General features: G+C 37.9%; 1 protein-coding gene across 1 annotated transcript; it reads left to right on the plus strand.

Annotated features, from left to right (window-relative positions):
* The first annotated feature begins 356 nt into the window (after positions 1 to 356).
* On the plus strand, positions 357 to 22,653 carry vash1 (vasohibin 1). Its single transcript, XM_051723250.1, has 7 exons — positions 357 to 1,467; positions 2,803 to 2,891; positions 6,343 to 6,399; positions 9,277 to 9,351; positions 10,823 to 11,204; positions 19,562 to 19,665; positions 19,930 to 22,653. Exons 1-7 carry the CDS (start codon positions 1,114 to 1,116, stop codon positions 20,000 to 20,002), a joined length of 1,134 nt encoding a protein of 377 aa, XP_051579210.1. The 5' UTR covers positions 357 to 1,113; the 3' UTR covers positions 20,003 to 22,653.
* The last annotated feature ends 224 nt before the right edge of the window (positions 22,654 to 22,877 follow it).

Below are 22,877 nucleotides of genomic sequence, written 5' to 3' on the forward strand. Positions count from 1 at the left end.
GAAATAAAAGCTGAAAGAAATAATTCACTCTACTATTATTCTGACATTTCACATTCTTAAAATAAAGTAGTGATCCTAACTGACCTAAGACAGGGAATGTTTTCAACGATTAAATGTCAGGAATTGTGAAAAACTGAGTTTAAATGTATTTAGCTAAGGTGTATGTACATTTCTGACTTCAACTGTATATTTTATAGCATGTATTCTGTAATCTGTCGTGGATTACATTTAAAAGTAACCCTCCCAACTCTGGATCCTGTTGAGTCATTTACAAACGCTTTGCGATTCGGTTAAGTCGAATCATTCAAAGGAATCGGTTCACACAAACGGTTCGTTCTCCATCCGGACATCACAATCAGCGTCATATAACGGGTCTGTGAGTGTGCGATCTGACTGGGCGATGGCTCGGACCGACAACCAACACAATGGATCTGTATCTGGAAAACTAATGTATGGCGTTTTATTGCATTTAACTACATGCGCGTAAAAGACATTAACCGGGTGCGTTCGACAGCGGCATGGTGACGTCAGAGGAGCGTTCATCTGGGCGTCTTGATCCTCCTCAGATCCCTCGATTTAACGATACTACATTGAAATCTTCAGTCGAAGATGAAATGCTGTTTGTTTGTAATGTAGCAAGGCAGAATTAGTTTGATACTGTAATGATCCAAAGACCCTGATACTTTAGATATGCCGTTTAGAGGTGATTTTTGTGTTGAGTAAAAGAGATCCGAATTTGAGAGAAAGACATTTTATTTTTCTCTTTTATATTTTGCATACTGTCCAATCTAGTATGCTGGTTTATATATGTTGACAGAGTTTTGGCTGGGGGCCAGTTTGTGTTTGGACACCCCAGCCACTGTGTGTTGACATTTGACCTTTACATTTAATTAATTTGGAAGACACTTTTATTTATACAGCTTATTGTAAACTGATATTTTGTTATTTTTTTTTATTTTTTTTGTAATCAGAATGTGTTCCCTGGGAGTAGAACCCATGACCTTGGTTTGCCAGCACCATGCTGAGCTACAGGAACCCCTGTGAGAGTGTGTTTTGACCCATTGAGTGTGTGTGTGTGTGTGTGTGTGTGTGTGTGTGTGTGTTTACGTGTCCATGCCAATGTCCTGCTGTGGGACGTCTCTCCATCACGGTTCCTCTTCTCCGAGGAGAATCATCCAGAGTTCAGGCATCAGGACTTGTCTGAATCAGCCATGTGCCAGTTCATCATCTGTAGGGTTCAGGATGCTGCAGACTGCTGTGAGTTTGGAGGGAGTGGAGGAGAGAGATGAGGAACCGGAGGATGAAGGTGAAGATCTGAGGGATGGTGGGATTCCCTTCATCATTAATCGGGGTGGTCTGCCTGTGAACAAGGAGACGTGGGAGCAGATGTGGAGGCATGTCGCCCGTATCCATCCAGATGGAGAGGCAGTGGGGAAGAGGATACGAGGAACCAGCGAGCTTCCCAAAGTATGACTGCTGAGTTCTGCCTTTAACCCCTTTATTTGAAGGAATAATTCAAAAAGAAAATACCAAAAAAAAAAAAAAATCTGCTTTCATTTATTAGCCGTTCCAAACCTGAATGACTTCCTCTCTTCTATGGAAAAAAAAGGGGAAAGTTTGAAGACTCTTCATGCAGCTCTTTTCCATACAATAACAATGCATAGTGACCATGTCTATCAAGCTCCAGAAAGGACAAAGTAATGCCATAAAAGTAGTGCACGTGACTCGTATGCTCTGTTCCAAGTCTTCTGTAGTCATACAATAGCTTGGTGTGAGAAACAGACCTAAATTTAAATCGTTATTCACTAAAAATATCTTCCCGTCAAAGGTCTCGGGTCTCATTTATGGTCATTTTCAATACAAATATGACTTTTAACGCATTGCACCTGGTTTGACGCCAAACAACATCGGTTTTTGTGTGTGTTGCAACCAGACGTGGAGTGGCTGTTCAGATATATGGAATGCAGAATGAGATTTGAGCTGCAAATCGACTTCAGTTTCAGTTCCTCACACAAAGCTATCATATGACTTCACACAAGTCATACAGAGTACTTTAATGATACTTTTATGGCATTTTTTGTTGTTGTTGTTGTTAGTCATCCATGATGTAGAGCATTTCATTTATTATTTTAAATAATTAATAAGTGTTATTAATCATTCATTGTTTATTATTTATTGTTTTTATAAAAAAAACCATATTAAATTATTTTTTTTATTCATTAGCATTTCATTTATTATTTTAAATAATTAATAATGTTTATTAATAATCAATCATATTTATTATTTATTGTTTTTATTAAAATTATTAATGGATTTATTATTATTTTTATTTTATTTATTCATTAACATTTTATTTATTATTTAAATAGATAAAGGGACATGAAATATTGATTTAAGTTGAAATTATTTTATTAGCTTATTTTATGAACAGATGTGAAGTAGGAAAGATGCCTCGCAATGCCCGGATGACCGGTGAAATATAACCATTAGATGCCTTGATTGACCAGTCAGAATCTAGTATTCCAAAGAACCGTGTAGTAAAAACAGTTGTTGTATGGAAAAGAGCTGCATGAAGATTATTTTTGTCTTTCACAGAAAACATAACAGCATACAGGTTTGGAACAGAATGAGGGTGATTACGTAATGACAGAATTTGTATTTTTGGTTGAACTATTCCTTTAAGAAAACATTTTTATATTGTGATAAGCACTGCAGAAGAAGTATATAAGTATATCAATCTGAAAGTCTGCTGATTAATTGTCCTGACTGATGCATCAGTCTAACTCTTCTTGAACTCCACAGATTCCAATACCAAGTGTGCCTACATTCCAGCCAAATGCCAGTATTGCCCAGCGCCTGGAAGCTATACAGAGATACATCAGGGACTTGCAGTATCCTTTTACACTGATCATGTGCTGCTGTTTCTGCACATGCTCAGTATACACACAGTTACAGTCTGCAGGAATTTGCACATTGTTATTGCATCCTATCCTACTTTAAAGAGGTTAAATGAGACACAATGCAGTAGACCCACATGGACAATGCGGTCTATGATAAAGCCTTCTAAATTCATCCGCTTAAAGGAGTAGTTCATCCAAAAATGACTGCTTTGTCATTGTTTACTCATTTAATTCCACTTTGCCTCACTGAAAGATGTGGTCTGTGTTAAAACTCCATAAAAGACAGCAAGGATTTTAATTCAACATAAAACACTGAACTGAAACATAACAAGAGTGCACACACAAAACACTGCTGCGTGCGTCTCTCTCTCTCTTTCTCTCTCTGGTGTCCCCGGCTCCTACTTTTATCTCTCTCCCACTGATTGGGCAACTCGGCGCCGGGCGTGAATCCTCTCAGCCCAGCCACGCCCTCTTCCTCATCACAGCATGTTAGTAAAAAATATGAAATTATGTTATTGAATGCCATTTCCTATTGGATCTTATTAAGAACTGAGCTAAATTTGACTGTAGTTTCCCACTGGTTACAAGTGCGACCAAGAACAAAGCACATACTTTAACCTATTTAATCTAAATTTTTTCCCAGCTAAATGAAGACTTATTTTATTAACTACATGGCTTTTCAAACAAAACAAAACTTTTTTTTTGTTGTTTTTTTTTTAAGTTAATGTCATATATATATATATATATATATATTTTTTTTAATGCTTAAACCCTAAAATTATGTTTTGCTGGATATCCCTTTAAGCTCTGAAAGTGTTTTTAAAGATTTCCTGTTTCAGTGGCATACCCAAAATTAAAGCTAATAACTCGACAGAAAAACAAAAAAAAGAAAAAACAAGGAGGGTCAAGTATTTTGTATGATTGTAAAGAAAACTTTTATAAAAACTTTCAATGATATAGATTATGTTACATTCTGAGACTCTCAGACTAAGAAACTGATGAAAAACCACAAAACATTTACTTTTTTAATTTTTTTAATTTGATATTATATATCTCTGGGTGTAAATAAAGTGGCACCTCAGAACTGCTTTTGTTTTGTTCTGTTTTGGTCCTAAACATGTCAACTGTAAATGAGTAAAATTTTGTGTTCAACAAAGCAATCAAAAGTTATAGCATTACAAAAATAAAGTGTCCAAAAACATCTCCAAACAAATAAAACATAATAATTGTACATAAGAACTAATTACACATGCAAACACAACAATGACTAAAGGTTTGTACAGCATGCAGACATGATTTTAGTTATGAGATTTCACAGAATGAGTTTCATTCTGTGTCATTTGAGTCATCATTGAGTCTGTGTCATGTACTTGGCGCCATCTCCTGGTGGCCATATGTAACAGTCAGCAATCAAATGTCTCTCTGCCCAAATATGGATGACTTTTTGCACCGATCTGAACCCAGTCCGATTGGTTTAGTGTTCCACATCGCTACATCATTCCCGATGACGTCATCTGATCCAGGAAAGCTAATGTGTTTTCAACCAGACTGCAAGATACTGTGTGCACATTGTGCTTTGTGTCAATTATCTAATGATCTCTGCTTCTGATTACCTTGTTTGTGGGCTCGTTTGAAAGATAATCGCCTCCTCTAAATAGTGATATATGATATTTTATGTTCTGTTTATTTTTCTTGAAGTTATAAGTGAAAATTATGTTTCATGTGAACAGGTCTTGCTCATATGCCTCATTTTAAAAGACATATACTCAGCTATTACACTATATTTTTGTCTGTGAGTAAAACAAATAGGCTGGTTGTTTTTTACTCATTGAGAGCTTTCCAACAACATATGACACATGACTATTTGATGAGTTTGATGTTTTTACTGATTTTACAATAATATGGACAGTGCAATTATTTTATAAATTATCTAAACAGAACACTTCTGATGTATCTGTTAATTTCAAAGCACTTGTTTAATTTTGGTCATAATGTCTACATGCATTGGAAAGTAGAGATTCTAAGATTTCATATGATACCTATATTGTGTTGGTCAAGACTTAGTTATTCATATTTTGACAATTATAATCTTTTTCTCGTGGGCTCATCCGAGCTTAAAGGGATATCCAAGCTGTTCTTTTATGACTTGGCAACTAAAATAAATGTTGGTTTATACTTTCATGCTCTCATCATAAAAGTATCATAATGTGCACTCTGTCCCAAGTCTTCAGAGGTCATACGATAGTTTTGTGTGATGAACAGACTGAAATTTAAGTCAATTACTGAAAACACCTGTCCCTGTTTGTCTCTGCACATTGTTCAGTTGTGCTTCATACACTGATGATGACAACTGAAATATCAGTAAATGTCAACAACAATGAATACATTGTGTACTATACTGCTGTTTTGGCCCAATGTACAGTACATTAGAATGATTTATGAAAATATTTTATTATGCTTTGTATTTTTAAGCAATCTAGTGTAGTTTATTTACTTCCATAATATACGCTACCATTCAAAAGTTTGGACACACGTGACTGATAAATCTTTTTTTTTTTTTTTTTTTTGTATTTTTATCCCTTTTTCTCCCAGTTTGGAATGTCCAATTCCTACTACTTAGTAGGTCCTCGTGGTGGTGCGGTTACTCACCTCAGTTCGGGTGGTGGAAGACAAGTCTCAGTTGCCTCTGCTTCTGAGACCGTCAATCCGCACATCTTATCACGTGACTCGTTGTGCATGACACCACGGAGACTCGCAGCATGTGGAGGCTCATGCTACTCTCCACGATCCACGCACAACTCACCACACGCCCCATTGAGAGAGAGAACCACTAATCACGACCACGAGGAGGTTACCCCATGTGACTCTACCCTCCCTAGCAACCGGGCTAATTTGGTTGCTTAGGAGATCTGGCTGGAGTCACTCAGCACGCCCTGGATTCGAACTCGCGACTCCAGGGGTGATAGTCAGCATCTTACTCGCTGAGATACCCAGGCCCCTTGACTGATAAACCTTTTAATCAAAACACTTATGCTTGAATAATTGAAAAAAGTTTTGTTGACAAATAAAAACTGTGCCTACATATGAATTATTTTTTTTTTTTTGAAGTATATATTTTTTTAAATGGATAAGTTGGAACAGACAGTGAAGTGATCTAGACAAAAAAAGGTCAAATATAAGAGAGTTTTGGTTTGTTTAGCATTGTATTGTTCACTAGATAATAACCAGACTACCATTTGTCTTGGTTCATATTCATCATCATTGCTTTGATGACTTTAATATTATTCTAAAATGTGGACAATAGTAATAAAGAATGAGAAGGTGTGTCTAAACTTCTGACTGGTAGTGTATTGTTTCTGGGGGTTTTTCATTCATAGTTTAGTGTAATGATTGATGTTGTGTTGTACATTATTTGTGTTGTGTACTTAACAGTATTTCTCAGATACAATCACACTGGAACACAGTTTTTTGAGATAAAGAAAACCAGGCCACTCACAGCGTAAGACCAAGTTTATCTTAAACTTTCACACTTGCATTAAAAACTAAGCAATGTCACTGGCCAGTTGCAGAATGATGCTGTTTCCTGTGAAAGGTATTTGGAAACAAAAGAAAACACTAAGCAGAAGACACAGGAAACAGCTGAGGATGATGTCACTTTAATCATGACATCTGATATTTCTTTGTTTTGTCTCATATTTCATCTCCAGCATGCTCTTCACTGACACTTTTGTCCACTTGGTTAACAAGTACACTAACTTCTGAAAAAACTTTATTAGGGGCAAAAGTGTTTGGTGAGGTGGAAAATGATGCTACAACTGTGGGACAGCTGTAATTATTGAGTAATTAATAGAAATCGTTTTCACACAATAAATATTGAAATGTTTTGTGTTCATTTCAGACTTTGTTTAGATTAACAGTTTTAAACATGTAATAATTAGTATTTTTATAATGTATTTTCATAGTTTAATATTGAAAGTCTGGGTCTGAAGACTAAAACAGTCAAATCTAGACATAAAAGACATTTGAAAAGTATCAAAAATAAATGATGAAGTCCTAGTAAAAAGTTTCCAATTCAGTCTTAATGAAACCTTCTTATAACAAAAAGTAAAAAAGTTTAAATCTGTTAATAAATAAATCAACCCCTTGGACATGAAAGTGCCCAAAGTTGAAGACTTCAATTTATTGAAGGAGTCAATTGAAGGAGTCTGCCCCCGGTCACAGTGTTTGTAGAGTTATGGGACTTCTCCACATGACATACTAACGACAAGACTCGGTAAGACCATGTGACGTATTTCCACTCAAAATGCCCCCCTCTGGGCAGGGTGTGGTCTCCGCGGTGTCTTCCCCTTGGGAGTGACTACCCCCCCTGACGTAGACACTTATGGCCCCCAGCTGGTAAACAAAATTCCACTCTTTCTGGGGAGAAAAAAAGAGGAAAAGAGGCCACGGCTGGGCTAGCCTGTCCCTATTTGTTGGGCAAGTCGACTTGTTCCCAAAGGACCGTTCGACGCTCATAAGAGCATTTGGGGAGGTTATGTGACGGCCTGGTGCACTGGCTTCGAGGCACACAGCGGTCTGCCCGTCTCGCACCGCCAGTCAACGTAACACAATTCAGCTTATTGTGGCGTTTCATATACAGTGCATCCAGAAAGTATTCACAGCGCTTCACTTTTTCCACATTTTGTTATGTTACAGCCTTATTCCAAAATGGATTAAATTCATTATTTTCCTCAATTCTACAAACAATACCCCATAATGACAACATGAAAGAAGTTTGTTTGAAATCTTTGCAAATTTATTAAAAATAAAAAACGAAAAAAATCACATGTACATAATTATTCACAGCCTTTGCCATGACACTCAAAATTGAGCTCAGGTGCATCCTGTTTCCACTGATCATCCTTGAGATGTTTCTACAACTTGATTGGAGTCCACCTGTGGTAAATTCAGTTGATTGGACATGATTTGGAAAGGCACACACCTGTCTATATAAGGTCCCACAGTTAACAGTGCATGTCAGAGCACAAACCAAGCCATGAAGTCCAAGGAATTGTCTGTAGACCTCTGAGACAGGATTGTATCGAGGCACAGATCTGGGGAAGGATACAGAAACATTTCTGCAGCATTGAAGGTCCCAGTGAGTACAGTGGCCTCCATCATTCGTAAATGGAAGAAGTTTGGAACCACCAGGACTCTTCCTAGAGCTGGCCGCCCGGCCAAACTGAGCAATCGGGGGAGAAAGGCCTTAGTCAGGGAGGTGACCAAGAACCCGATGGTCACTCTGACAGAGCTCCAGCATTTCTCTGTGGAGAGAGGAGAACTTTCCAGAAGAACAAACATCTCTGCAGCACTCCACCAATCAGGCCTGTATGGTAGAGTGGCCAGACGGAAGCCACTCCTCAGTAAAAGGCACATGACAGCCCGCCTGGAGGACTCTCAGACCATGAGACAACTAAAGGATTCTCTGGTCATGATGAAACAAAGATTGAACTCTTTGGCCTGAATGGCAAGCGTCATGTCTGGAGGAAACCAGGCACCGCTCATCACCTGGCCAATACCATCCCTACAGTGAAGCATGGTGGTGGCAGCATCATGCTGTGGGGATGTTTTTCAGCGGCAGGAACTGGGAGACTAGTCAGGATCGAGGGAAAGATGAATGCAGCAATGTACAGAGACATCCTTGATGAAAACCTGCTCCAGAGCACTCTGGACCTCAGACTGGGGCGAAGGTTCATCTTCCAACAGGACAACGACCCTAAGTACACAGCCAAGATAACAAAGGAGTGGCTCCGGGACAACTCTGTGAATGTCCTTGAGTGGCCCAGCCAGAGCCCAGACTTGAACCCGATTGAACATCTCTGGAGAGATCTGAAAATGGCTGTGCACCGACGCTCCCCATCCAACCTGATGGAGCTTGAGAGGTCCTGCAAAGAAGAATGGGAGAAACTGTCCAAAAATAGGTGTGCCAAGCTTGTAGCATCATACTCAAAAAGACTTGAGGCTGTAATTGGTGCCAAAGGTGCTTCAACAAAGTATTGAGCAAAGGCTGTGAATACTTATGTACATGTGATTTTTTTTTTTTTTTTTTTTTTAATAAATTTGCAAAGATTTCAAACAAACTTCTTTCATGTTGTCATTATGGGGTATTGTTTGTAGAATTTTGAGGAAAATAATGAATTTAATCCATTTTGGAATAAGGCTGTAACATAACAAAATGTGGAAAAAGTGAAGCGCTGTGAATACTTTCCGGATGCACTGTAGGGACCCCTAGTGTCACTACATCGACACAGTGTCTCGTTCCCTCCATCATTTACCAGGATGTATCCCATATACTATATTTCTCCACTCAATTAATTTCCTCCAATTTGTTCTTCAGATTAATGGACATTGCCAAGGAAATGACGAGGGAATCGCTACCAATCAAATGTTTGGAAGCCGTAATCCTTGGAATGTATCCTTCACTTCAGAGATCCTGATTTTAAAGTGTTAATCTTGAATAATGGATTTTACATGAATGTAAGTTTTTGTGTATGTTGTTGATGGTGCTCAAATCAAATTCAGAATCCAGTTCAGTTTCAGGGATATTCTAATGATGTTTGTCTAACTGTGGGTGTCCTGGTGAAGTCCAGTATAAAGGGCTCGGACAGATCTGTGAAGCTTAATGACTGTTGTGTTCAGAGTTCCTCTGTGGTTGACTAGACATCAGTCTGGTATAGTCACCATCAATGTCCTGTGTCCCGACAGACTTACAGTGAAGATGACTTATTCTGATAATTAATCTTATGTTTAGTTTGATTCCTGTAAATGAAGGAACTGTCATCATTGTGATACAGACACATTGTAGCCCTCACAGACCCATTAATCGAACAGAAAGAATTGTACCTAATTGTACAAATGCATTGAAAATGTACATAATTGTACAAAAGACAGAACAAAGAGTGTTTTGTTGATGTTGTTTATTCTAATAAATACATGCTTTTATTTTACTGACTGCCATCTGACAAAGTGATTTAAATTAATAGCTTAAAAAAATAAATGTAGTCACTTTTTTGGGAAATCTGACAAATGGATTTCAGAATCATCACAAGAGTTAAAGTTTATGTTTGACTTGTTATAGCTTGCCCAAAGATTTAAAGTGATCTATAGAATGGCATTTTCAACTGATTTTCATTCTGTAATCTGACGTATTTCCAAGTGAAACAGGATATTCAGCGAAGAAATGTAGTGAGGGACTTTATTTTATCCACTGGGAATTGTTTAGCTGGTCCCGCGAAGATGGCACCTTACAAATGTGAGATGAATGCTTTACCATCACCCAAAGCTGTGTGAATATGTACGTTGTTTGAGATACAAGTGTTGAACTGAGGTTGGTTAACGTGCTAAAGCTAACGGCAACACATCGCATGTGTTTGAAACGTCACTTCCATCAGCTGTTAAACGCCAAATGCTTCCATGTAATAAAAAACATTACGTGTTCCATTTAGGACGATACTACTCTTTGAAAATTCATACCCTACATGACTGAGTGCATAGTGTATATTGTAAGTGACTATAGACTATAGTGCATCATTTAGGACTCAGCTCTGGTCGTGACAGGTAGTGAAAGTGGAGTTGAAATATAAGAGGGATTTGTGACATCAGCTAAAAAGGAAAGTTGTTGACGAGGTGGAGCAAGTTAATACATTACACAAATATAATGAAACTTTTTTCTTTAGAACATAGAGCATATACTATGAAAGTAAATAGGGTAAATGTTGTTGACTTTGTAGGTGAAAAGTGCCATTTTTGTTTTCAAACTGTTTTCCAGAACACTTCCCCATTGCTCAATGGTTGGACAAATAGATGGACATACCGGTAGTCCTCCACCAAACACATATCACTGACAATATGACTGTTGACCCTTAACCACATTAAACGGTCAGTTACCTCACCAACAGCATGCCGACCGTGGAGCGTTTTCCTCTCAGCTTTAAGACGCAGTTCTCAGGGAGCCATTTCCGTCATATTGTGCTGGGCATTCACAGCGGCGGGCGCTTCGGCGCTCTCGGAATCAGTCGCCGCGAGGACCTGATGTTCAAACCGCTGGAGTACAAAACGCTCTCTGACCTCGTGCAGGAGTTCGACGTGGCCTATCAGGGCTACTGGCACACACTGAGCAAGGTGAAGATCGGTCATTATGTGTCACATGACCCTCACAGTGTGGAGCAGATCGAGTGGAAGCATTCAGTGCTGGACATGGACAAACTGTCCAGAGAACAGCTGAAGAAAGAGCTGGAGAGACACACTCGTGATATGAGACTGAAGGTAACGCATGAGACGCTTACAATAAGTGTTGGGTGTAATTTCAATACAAAGTAATTTGTTACTGTAATCTAATTTCTTTTTTAGTCAAAAGTAGTTAAACACATTACATTTTAAATTCTTGAAATCAGATTACAGTTACTGAATTTCACTTTTTTACTAACCTGGTCTCATAGAATCTTGTACATTTTTGCCAAATGATTTTCATCCTCTGAAGTCCATTGTAAAAGACTGAAGTGATGTCTGGCTAGCACCGGCTGTAGTTTGTCGTCATCACTCAGCGACACGCAGCAGTGGAGTCCGACACCAAGCAGGAACGGAGCTGGATCTGGCCGGCTCTGGTAACCTCGGGATATGAATCTGGTTGAGACAGGGAAACAAATAAAATAAAATTAGCATAGATGCCATTCAATTTATTTCAGAGTTATAGATTACGTGAAATGTTTCTGAGAAATGTTTCTGGTTCCGGCAGACCTAACTAAAGCAGCCAAGTTGTGAGTTGAAGGATAAATTAGGTGTATGCCAGACTAAACAGATGAACCTTTAGTCTAGACTTAAACTGAGTGAGTGTTTCTGCATCCGGAACAGTGTTAGGGAGACTATTCCATAGTTTAGGAGCCAGATAGGAAAAGGATCTACCTCCTTTTTTGGATTTTGATATTCTAGGAACTATTAACAGGCCAGAATTTTGTGATCGTAATGAACATGATGGAATATAGCGTGGTAGAAGGTCGCTTAAGTACTGCGGAGCTAGGCCATTCAAATCTTTGTATGTAGTTAACAAAATTTTAAAATTAATACGAAATTTAACAGGTAGCCAATGTAACGACAATAAATGGGGCTAATATGATCATATTTCTTGGTTCTAGTCAGCACTCTGGCTGCTGCATTTTGAACCAATTGAAGTTTATTTATTGATCTTGGTGGACATCCTCACAGGAATACATTACAATAATCTAGTCTTGAGGTCATGAACACATTAATTAGTTTTTTAGCATCAGTAACAGAGAGCATGTGTCGTAATTTAGCAATATTTCTTAGGTGGAAGAATGCTGTTCTACAAACATTGGTAATTTGATTTTCAAAGGACAGATTGGTATCAAATATAACACCGAAGTTCTTCACTGTAGAAGACGATGTAACAGTACATCCATCGAGAGTCAAATTATAATTTAGCAGCTTGTTTTTAGAGGTTTCTGGTCCAATAATTAGTACCTTTGTTTTGTCGGAACTGAGTAGAAGGAAATTTCTGGCCATCCAATCTTTGATTTCATTGATACACTCTGTTAATTTGGAGAATTGTGAAATTTCGTTAGGTTTATAAGAAATATAAAGTTGGGTATCGTCGGCATAACAGTGAAAACTTATTCCACGAGTCCTTATATCTCCCAGAGGAAGCATATATAAAGAAAAATGCAGAGGCCCTAAAACTGATCCCTGTGGCACTCCATACTTAACTTTTGTTTGATTTGACAATTCCTCATTTACACATACAAAGTGGTAGCGTTCTGATGAATAGGACCTGAACCATGCTAATGCAAGTCCACTAATGCCAACGTAGTTCTCCAGCATATTCAAGAGAATGTTGTGATCTGTGGTATTGAAGGCAGCACTAAGATCTAAAAGCACTAGAAGAGAAATGCGGCCGTGATCAGATGATAAGAGCAAGCCATTTGTAGCTCTGATAAGTGCAGTCTCTGTACTGTGTTGGGGCCTAAATCCTGACTGAAATTGTTCATGTATACACTACCTTTTCTAGTATTTTCAACATAAATGATATATTTGAAATCGGTCTATAATTAGCCAATTCTCCAGGATCAAGCTGTGGCTTCTTAATAAGCAGTTTGATAACTGCCATTTTAAAGTTTCTTGGGACATGTCCTAAGGATAGCGAGGAGTTAATAATATTAAGAAGAGGTTCTGAGATTACAGGGAATACCTCTTTTAAGAGTTTAGTTGGTATTGGATCTAACATACATGTTGTGGCTTTTGATTTTTTGATAACTTTTGTTAGCTCTTCATGACCTTTGACAGTGAAGGATTGAAGTTGCTCGTGAGGAAAATTATGAGACACTGTTTTCTGAAGTGCTGTGACAGTTGATTACATAATTCCAATTTAATATCTGATAATTTATATTTTATCAGTAAATAAATTCATGAAGACATTACTATTGTGCTGCGACGGAATATCTGGTTCAGTTGAGGATTTATTCCTAACCTATTTATCCACAGTACTGAATAAACTCCTAGGACTGTTGTGGTTATTTTCAATGAGTTTGCTAAAATATGCTGACCTGGCAGATTTAGTGCCTGTCTGCAGCTACAGACACTATCCTTCCATGCACCATGAAATTCCTCTAATTTTGTATTCTTCCACTTGTGCTCCATTTTTCGAGCTGCTCTCTTGAGAGCATGAGTCTGATCATTGTACCATGGTGCAAGGCTTTTTTCTTTAATTTTCTTTAATCAAAGGGGGGTGACACTATCAAGAGTGCAAGAGAAGACTGTATTTATATTTTCTGTTATTACATCAAGTTCTTCTAGACTTTCTGGCTTATGTGAGTCAATTCTGGAAGATTAGTAGTGAACGGGGGGCAACGAGAGGCGGTGGAACACGTTTTACATCTTTGAAAGTTGGTGTACAGATGTAACAACATTAAAGAAGATGTGCTGTCCTAATTTGGAAGCGCTCTTTATTAACTGTAAGCCTTTCTCCTCACCACGGGAGTTTTCCTCATTTATTTTGGTGAGTGTTTATATCCCGCCACACGCATGCGTGAATCCAGTGTTGCAACAGCTGGCTGATCAGATCACAGACACGGAACAACAATTTATTCTTGGGGATTTTAATAAAGCAAACCTCACACATGAACTGCCCAAATACAGACAGCACATTACATGCCCCACCAGGGACAGAAATATACTGGATCACTGCTACACAACAATAAAGGATGCATATCATTTTTTTAATTTTAATGTAATTAATTTTTATTTATTTATCACACATTATACATTTTGCACATATACAGTGAAATTCTTTTTTTCACATATCCCAGCTAAGCTGGGGTCAGAGTGCAGGGTCAGCCATGATACAGTACTCCTAGAGCAGATAGGGTCAAGAGCCTTGCTCAAGGGCCCAACAGTGGCATCTTGGCAGTACTGGGGCTTGAACCCCTAACCTTCTGATCAGTAACCCAGAGCCTTAACTGCTGAGCCACCACTGCCCCTATATTGGCTGGTTCATCTTCTTCTGATCTACAGGCAGATACTAAAATCCGCTAAACTTATAGTAAAGAATGTAAAGAGATGGACCAATGAAGCAGAGCGGGAACTACAATCCTGCTCTGACTGCACTGATTGGAGTGTTTTTGAGGCTTCAGACACCAATCTGGATGAGCAAACAGATACTGTGACATCATATATCAGTTTCTGTGAGGATATGTGCGTTCCTACTAGGACTTATTTAACATACAACAACGACAAACCATGGTTTATAGCAGAACTCAGGCAGATTTCTCAGGCAAAATAGGATGCTTACAGAAGTGGGGATAAAGTCTTGTACAATCAGGCCAAGAACACACTGAATAAGGAAATCAGAGTGGCTAAAAGAAGCTATTCTGGTAAGCTGAAAAACAAGTTTTCAGCTAACGACCCTGCATCAGTGTGGAGTGGCATGAAACAACTTACTAACTACAGGACTCCTACCCCCAACCCTGTAGTGGACCAACAACTGGCTGACAACCTGAATGTGTTCTACTGCAGATTTGAAAGGCCCAATCTCACACCCCACACATGCTCTGACCTTCACTTCTCACAAACATCAACACCTCCTGCAATCCCCCTCCTCCCCACTCCTGCTACTCAACCTGCACTTAAGATCTGTGACATGACCCTCCAACATGACAATGCCACCAGCCATACTGCTCATTCTGTGCGTGATTTCCTGCAAGACAGGAATGTCAGTGTTCTGCCATGACCAGCGAAGAGCCCGGATCTCAATCCCATTGAGCACGTCTGGGACCTGTTGGATCGGAGGGTGAGTGCTAGGGCCATTCCCCCCAGAAATGTCTCTGAACTTGCAAGTGCCTTGGTGGAAGAGTGGGGTAACATCTCACAGCAAGAACTGGCAAATCTGGTGCAGTCCATGAGGAGGAGGTGCACTGCAGTACTTAATGCAGCTGGTGGCCACACCAGATACTGACTGTTACTTTTGATTTTGACCCCCTCATTGTTCAGGGACACATTATGCCATTTCTGTTAGTCACATGTCTGTGAAACTTGTTCAGTTTATGTCTTAGTTGTTGAATATTTTTATGTTCATACAAATATTTACACATGTTAAGTCTGCTGAAAATAAAAGCAGTTGAAAGTGAGAGGATGTTTCTTTTTTTGCTGAGTTTATTTTATCCTATTGTGTATTTCTATATATACTTTATTTTCTTCAAGTTTATTTTTTATTCTTTATTTTTTATTATTATCTCTGTCTTGTTGCTGTATTGTTTGTGCACTGGAAGCTTCTGTCACCAAGACAAATTCCTTGTATATGTAAGCATACTTTGCAATAAAGCTCATTCTGATTCTGATTAGACGAGGCTCATGTTTATAACAATAACCTGGGGGAGTAAACTAATATGTTCATCCGGTTTAAGACAGGTTTCAGTCGAGTGCATCCAAACAATGATCTGTAATAATTTCATTTATAATTAATGCTTTGGTTGAAAGAGATCTAATGTTTAGTAGCCCTACCTTTAAATGATGTTTATCTTAATTTTTTTTTTTTTTTTTTTTACAAGTTTGACCTTAATCAATTTTCTAAATGATTTAGTGAGGTGTTTGTGTTTGGTAGTTCGGGGAACAGACACAGTCTCTTTATGATATCTAGATGATACAGTTATTTCATTTCTTTCATTTATAGAGCACTGTTTACCCTACACAGTAGTCCCAAAGTGCTGTACAAGATACAACATACACAATACACAAAAATAAAATAATAAAGATAATAAAACAAACAAGCCCATGTTAAAAATGAGACATATTGAAAGCCACAGAAAGCAGATAAGACTTTAAGCGACCTTTAAAAATAGCAATGGATGTAGTGGCTCTAATTTCTCCAGGTAAACTATTCCATAACCTTGGACCAGCAACAGAGAATCACCTTTTTGTTTAAGACGCCTCCTAGGAATGTTAAGAAGCAATTTATTGGTTGATCGTAGTGTCCTAACCAAATTACGTGGTTTAATCAGTTCTCTAACATAATCTGGTGCCGTACCATGAACAGCCTTAAAAACATAAATTAAAACCTTAAACTGGACCCTGTACTGGACAGGTAGCCAGTGAAGAGAGAGTAATAATGGCGTAAAATGATCTCTCTTTTTGGCATTCAAGAGTAACCTCGCCGCAGCATTCTGTACCATCTGAAGTCTTGAGATAGATGCCTGACATATCCCATTATAAATAACATTACAATAATCCAACTGCGAAAAGATAAGTGCACAAATAACCTTTTCTAAATCATTTATAGAGAGAATCTGTTTAAGTTTAGAAATAATCCTAAAATGAAAAAACAACTGTGCACTACTGCTTTTATCTGTTTATCAAATTTCAGTGATGAATCAAAAACTACACCTAGGTTTTTGTCTTGATTTTGCACGTTTCCAGCCCAGGGACCCAGCCTGACTTCTGTAGCCATACTGCTTACAGTTCGTCCAAAGATCAAAATCTCAGTTTTCTTTTCATTTAGTTGAAGAAGATTTTGAGCCATCCAGTCTTTAACTTCTTTCAAACAACTCATCAGCAGATCACTAGAGCCTTTATCACCTGTTCTCAAAGGCAGGGAGATCTGTGTATTGTCTGCATATCAATGATACAAAATTCCATATTTCCTAAGAATTGAACCCAAGGGGAGCATATACAATGAAAATAGAACTGGGCCTAAAATTGAACCCTGCGGGACTCCAGAAGTGATGGGTGCGGTGGACGACGAATAGTCTCCAACCATCACTGTAAAATATCTCCAGATATGAAGAAAAACATTTTAAAGCAGTGCTCTACATACCAACAAACTGCATTAAGTGGCTAATTAAAATACCATGGTCAATAGTATCAAAAACCCTTAATAATGCAGATTCTGTGCTGTGGCCCACTCTAAATCCAGATTGAAATTTGTCCAAAATATTATTATTTGTTAAAACAGAATTCAACTGGCCAAGAACTACCGTCTCTAAATAAATTTACAAAAAAAGTCATTTTGAAATAGGCCGATAGTTCTTTAGATTCAGTGGGTCCAAATTGTTTTTTTTTTTTTTTAGAAGTGGCAGCACAATCACTTGCTTAAGACATGAAGGGACTATCCCATTTTGCAGACTACTATTCACAATTACAGGGACACTTGGACTAACAGTCTTTATGTGTTGTAGTTTATGTGACCTGTGTTACGTCTCAAGGCAGCTAGCAGACATTCGGATTAACCAGTCTGTCTGCTTCTTGACCTGGCCCCCAGTTAGTCAAAAACTATCACTATTAAGACTATGAGCCAAATGACTAGAGAGGAGAGCGGCACCTTCCCTGGAGGGATGGAGTCCATCTCTTTTTAGCAGGTCTGGTCTACCCCAAAAACTCATCCAATTGTCTATAAATCCTTTGCTATTCTCCGGACACCACTCAGACATCCAGCTGTTCAGTGACACTAATCTACTATAAACCTCGTCACCACGATGAGCAGGGAGGGGGCCAGAGCATAATATAGTGTCTGACATCGTTTTTTGCAAGTTCACACACCTCTTTAACAATATCTTTAGTGATCTCCGACTGGCGAAGCCAGACATCGTTAATGCCGACATGAATAACGATTTTAGAAAATCTACATTTAGCATTAGCCAGCATTTGTAAATGTGATCTGATGTCAGACGCCCGAGCCCCTGAAATGTATTTAACAATAGTGGCTTGAGTCTTTATTTCCACATTCCTTACAATAGAATCACCTTTTACTAAGACTCTTTCAACATGATTCTCAGTGGGTGCATCACTGAGTGGGGAGAATCGATTGGAAACCCTAACAGGATAACGGGAGAGTGGTGTCGCTTTGCTGAGTGAGTATGCCGCTGAGACGTCACCCAGTCGCCCTGCTGCGGGGGCTCTACAGCCAGAACCAAAGTGTGTGTGCTGCTCGCTGTACTACCCGTATCCGAAACAGTATCTACCGGCTTCTCTTTCTCACTGACCTTCCCTAGTGTTTGGATTCGTGTCTCTAACTCATTAATCTTCTCCGTCAGCCTGACTAATTCTTTACATTTATCACATGTAAACCCCTCACTGCTGACTGAAGAAGCTATAGTAAACATGTGGCATGCAATACAGGAAGAAATAATATGAGTGGATGCCATGACTTACCACAGTTATTTGTTGTTGTTGTTATGGTTGTTCTTGAGTGGTGAGGGTTTGAGATCGATGTGAATTCCTCACACAATTGTTTGCTGTTGTTGTGTTGGTTCCTGATCAGCAGATGTTTGAGATTGATGCTATAACCCGTGTAAAACACAGAGGAGAAAACAAATGCACGCAGTCGAGACGCGAGATGTAGACAAGCGGAAAAAAAGAAAAGAAAAAAGAGAGAAACGGGTGCATGCAGTAAAATACACGCAGTTGAAACAGTAGAAGAGAGGAAAAAACCGAAGCACGCGGTAAAATGGCAAAGGATAAAATGATGAATGTATAAGAATAAGCAATGCTAAGCAGGCTAGCAAGCTACAAGTACAGACTCGTGCAGCATGCCGGCAGAAACCGGAACAGTGTTTTCAAACTAGCAACGAAGGCTTACAATACAGAATGGTTTTAAAAGAAGGAAATCCTCCTTTTGGAGTGTCCCAGACAGAGCCCAGACCTTAACCCAATAGAGATGCTGTGGATTGACCTCAAGAGAGCCATTCACACCAGACATCCTAAGAATATGTCTGAGCTGAAGCAGTTCTGTAAGGAAGAATGATCCAAAATTCCTTCTGAACGTTGTGCAGGTTTAATCCGCAGCTACTGGAAACGCTTGGTTGAGGTTATTGATACCAAAGGAGGATCGACCAATCATTAAATCCAAGGGTTCACATACTTTTTCCACAGCACTGTGAATGTTTAATGGGATGTGTCCAATAAAGACATGAAATATTATAACTGTGTGTTGTTAGATTAAGCACATTGTGTTTGTCTATACTTGTGACTTTAATGAAGATGAGATCACATTTTATGACCAATTAATGCAGAAAACCAACTAATTCCAAAGGGTTTGCATACTTTGTCTTGCCACTGTGTAAATAACACATTTATTGTGTTTAATGATTGACAGTGGACTAAATGAGCTGTTTATGTTTCAGATTGGTAAAACTGCTCCTCCATCTCCCACTAAAGACAGGAGGAAGGATGTCGGTTCTCCTCTGAGGAACCCCGGCAGCCCCATGCGCAAGAGCAGCGACAGACGGTACGCACAGACATTTGGTGATGTCCTCAAATAAATGCAATGGATTCATACATAACTTTAATAATCAAGCCACAGACTGCAGATATCTGTTCTATAATGTAGAATTTAACACCACTTGCATTACAGAATATATTTCTGTAGTCTGTGCCTTGAATTCTCTGTTATAACTTCAAAGTTGAAAGGTTTTGAAACTAATAAATGTCTCATTTATTTTAACTTGGAATAATATGTTCATATTCATTCAGTGTTTGTGTATTTTCACAGGCCGTCAGTAGAGAAGAAACCGGTACAGACTGGACCAGCTGCCGATGTGAATGGATACCAGATCAGGGTGTGATGTCATTTGTAAATCTCATATCAAAGATAAACTCTAAAAGATGGACAAAATACAGAAGACACAACTAGAAATGGACTGAAGCTCAATAGGAGTATTATGTTCACCTCTAATGAAAAGTATCGTGCTTCACAGGGAATGTGGTCACTTATAAGGGGTTTCATTTAAGAATGTTCATTAATAAACCTCAAATGAGTCAGTCAGTAGAATTGCCACACTATGAACAATAACCATATTTATATTCACTTTTTTTAATTCACTTTTCACAATAATCTGTAAATATGGTGCAATTATCCCATAACTCTACTGGAGACTAACCCTGCTTTTGTGGAGGATAGTTTGCAATCCATTTATTGGGTGCCTTTTTATGAACTTTGTTTTTACAGACACATGCATGTTTACTTATCTTTAAGGGGACATACCATATTGTTTTTATATAAAACTAATTATAATGACTAGACTAATCCAAACTCTACACCTAAAAAAACCTTAATAATAGAATAATAAAAGACATCATTTAGTTTATTTATGATTAATTTTTCTATTGAGGATGTCCCTATATAATCCCAAAGGAAAGTTTTGTCATAATGTGCTCTTTGCCCACAACTAATAGTATAGACAAATACACGTTTTTTTGCACTTAGTAAAGCATACTGCATCTATTTGTCTTGCAATCACTGTTGATTTGGATATGAACAGGACTTTAATATTTAGTCCAAATATATTGGGTATGAATGAGTAAAAAGCTTGTATCAGACTGTACTGTAGTTTGTGTTTTACTCTTTTAGCTGAAAATTCCTGAATCTTGGAAATGTTTGGTTGTGTGTTTCTGTAACATGCGAGTAGCAGGGTATAAAGGCACTGAAATAGGGTCATGTTTTCAAGAAACGATTAAAATGGGCACCTTTAAAATATATTAGTGTATCTGATTAGTGTTGCAAATAAATATATACAGGGTTTGGTCATTAGACGTAGTGAATGCAGCCCTAATCCCCCATATGATTTTGTATTTATTGACAGGAGGTTTTTTTTAGATGTCACTTGTTGCTCTACACGTTATACATATTTAATATTTTTAAGTCAACATGAAATTAAAATTGACCCAGTTTACTTTCCTTATACGTGTTCTTGGTCTTATTGTGCATGATTCATTGGTGCGCGTTATTCCAAGGGAAAAAAGTGTTTCTAATAGGGCTGTCGATTTAACATGGTAATTCACTGCAAATAATTATATTTTAAAAAATAACGTGTTAAAAAAATTATCAAATACCCAGGCCGTAATATGAAAAATTCCTACCATTGGAGCAATTCAAGTTTGAAGTACCACCTGTTTTCAGCAGGGGGCAGTAAGTGAAACTCAAACAGACTGAACACACAACAAACCACAGCAGACAGAACAAGATGAGAACGTATTTGTGTTCAAACACAGCTGAACGGAGCGCAATTCCCAATGCAGGGATCCCAAATCATGTTTTTCGACGTTTCAAACTACTTCTAACTTGACACAGCGATCTAAAAACTGTCTGTTTATGATGCGACACAAGCAAAGACACTCCAAATGTGCAGCAGTCACAGGTGTACATTGACACGGCATTAGAAAAGCCCTTATAATACATCTATCTTGGACTGATTGACGAATTCAGTTGTAAAATGGATTGCTGTGGACTGTAGGCCAATGATTGGCTTATGTTCAGTAATGTGGAAACAAACAATAAATTGCAATCTAAAGCCACTTTTTCAACACTTTACTCATCTGCAAAAATGTAATGCATTTTAATTACCTAAATGATTATTTTTAAAATATATATTATAATTATAAAATATAACTATATATACTTATTTAATAATTATATATTTAATTATTGTCATTTGAAGGGCATCCTTAGCAAATATTTGCATATGATCAGATTCATTTGAATTGGCATATCATGTTAATTCGATAAAAAATTGTAATCGATTGACAGCCCTAGTTTATAATCTTTTATTAAAATATAATCACTTGTTTTGTCTTTTCATCTGACATCATCGAGCCCTCTTTATTTTTCATTGTCATCTAGAGACAATTTATACCATCCAATCAATTCCTCACAGATTAAATCTCACCCTCCATTTTTTCCTCATTACAAATCTTGTTTCACTGAAATACGACCCATTACGGAAGTAAAATGAGTTGTACATTCTGTTTCATGTTGACCTGAAGATGTTTTATTAGCAGTTTCCTGATCTACTTTTTCTGTACTTTTCAATTTCATCCTAAATATTAGATTATATTTTTATAAAGAATACACTAAACACTGAAATGTAGTAGATTATAGACATGTTTACACACTGGTCTTGCATTTAGCCAAACATACTTGTGAGACACTATGAAGTACACTACAGTACTGTGTACTAGTGTGAATCACTCCAGAAGTGAATGGTAATTAAATGCTCTTGTTTGTTTTAACCTCTGTGTTGTCGTGGCGTGCTGCTGTCCTGCATAAATCACTTAATACTGTTTGTTTTTTTCTATTTCTGAGAACAAATGAAATGTAGAGTTAATCTGTGATGTCACAGCACTGTATTATATGTCATTGTTACACTTACTAGCCACTTTGACACTTGAAATTGAAATGTATGATTTTTGCCTTGTATAAAAAACATTTTGATCCTTTTGTGTGTGATATACAGTATGTCAAGTTTTTATTATACTCCTGATATAATAAGAGAAAGCACTTCCCATATCTTCTGTTGTTGATGTTTAAGGCGGCCGTGTGTCTAATCAAACTCCATGGTATTTTGACACAAATTCATCTGTCACTTAGAAGTTGGACTGCACAATATAATCGAGGTTACATTTAAATGAACTAATTAACACCATTAACTTAACGTGAACAGC

This window comes from Myxocyprinus asiaticus, chromosome 17, assembly GCF_019703515.2.
Source record: "Myxocyprinus asiaticus isolate MX2 ecotype Aquarium Trade chromosome 17, UBuf_Myxa_2, whole genome shotgun sequence".
NCBI lineage: Eukaryota > Metazoa > Chordata > Actinopteri > Cypriniformes > Catostomidae > Myxocyprinus > Myxocyprinus asiaticus.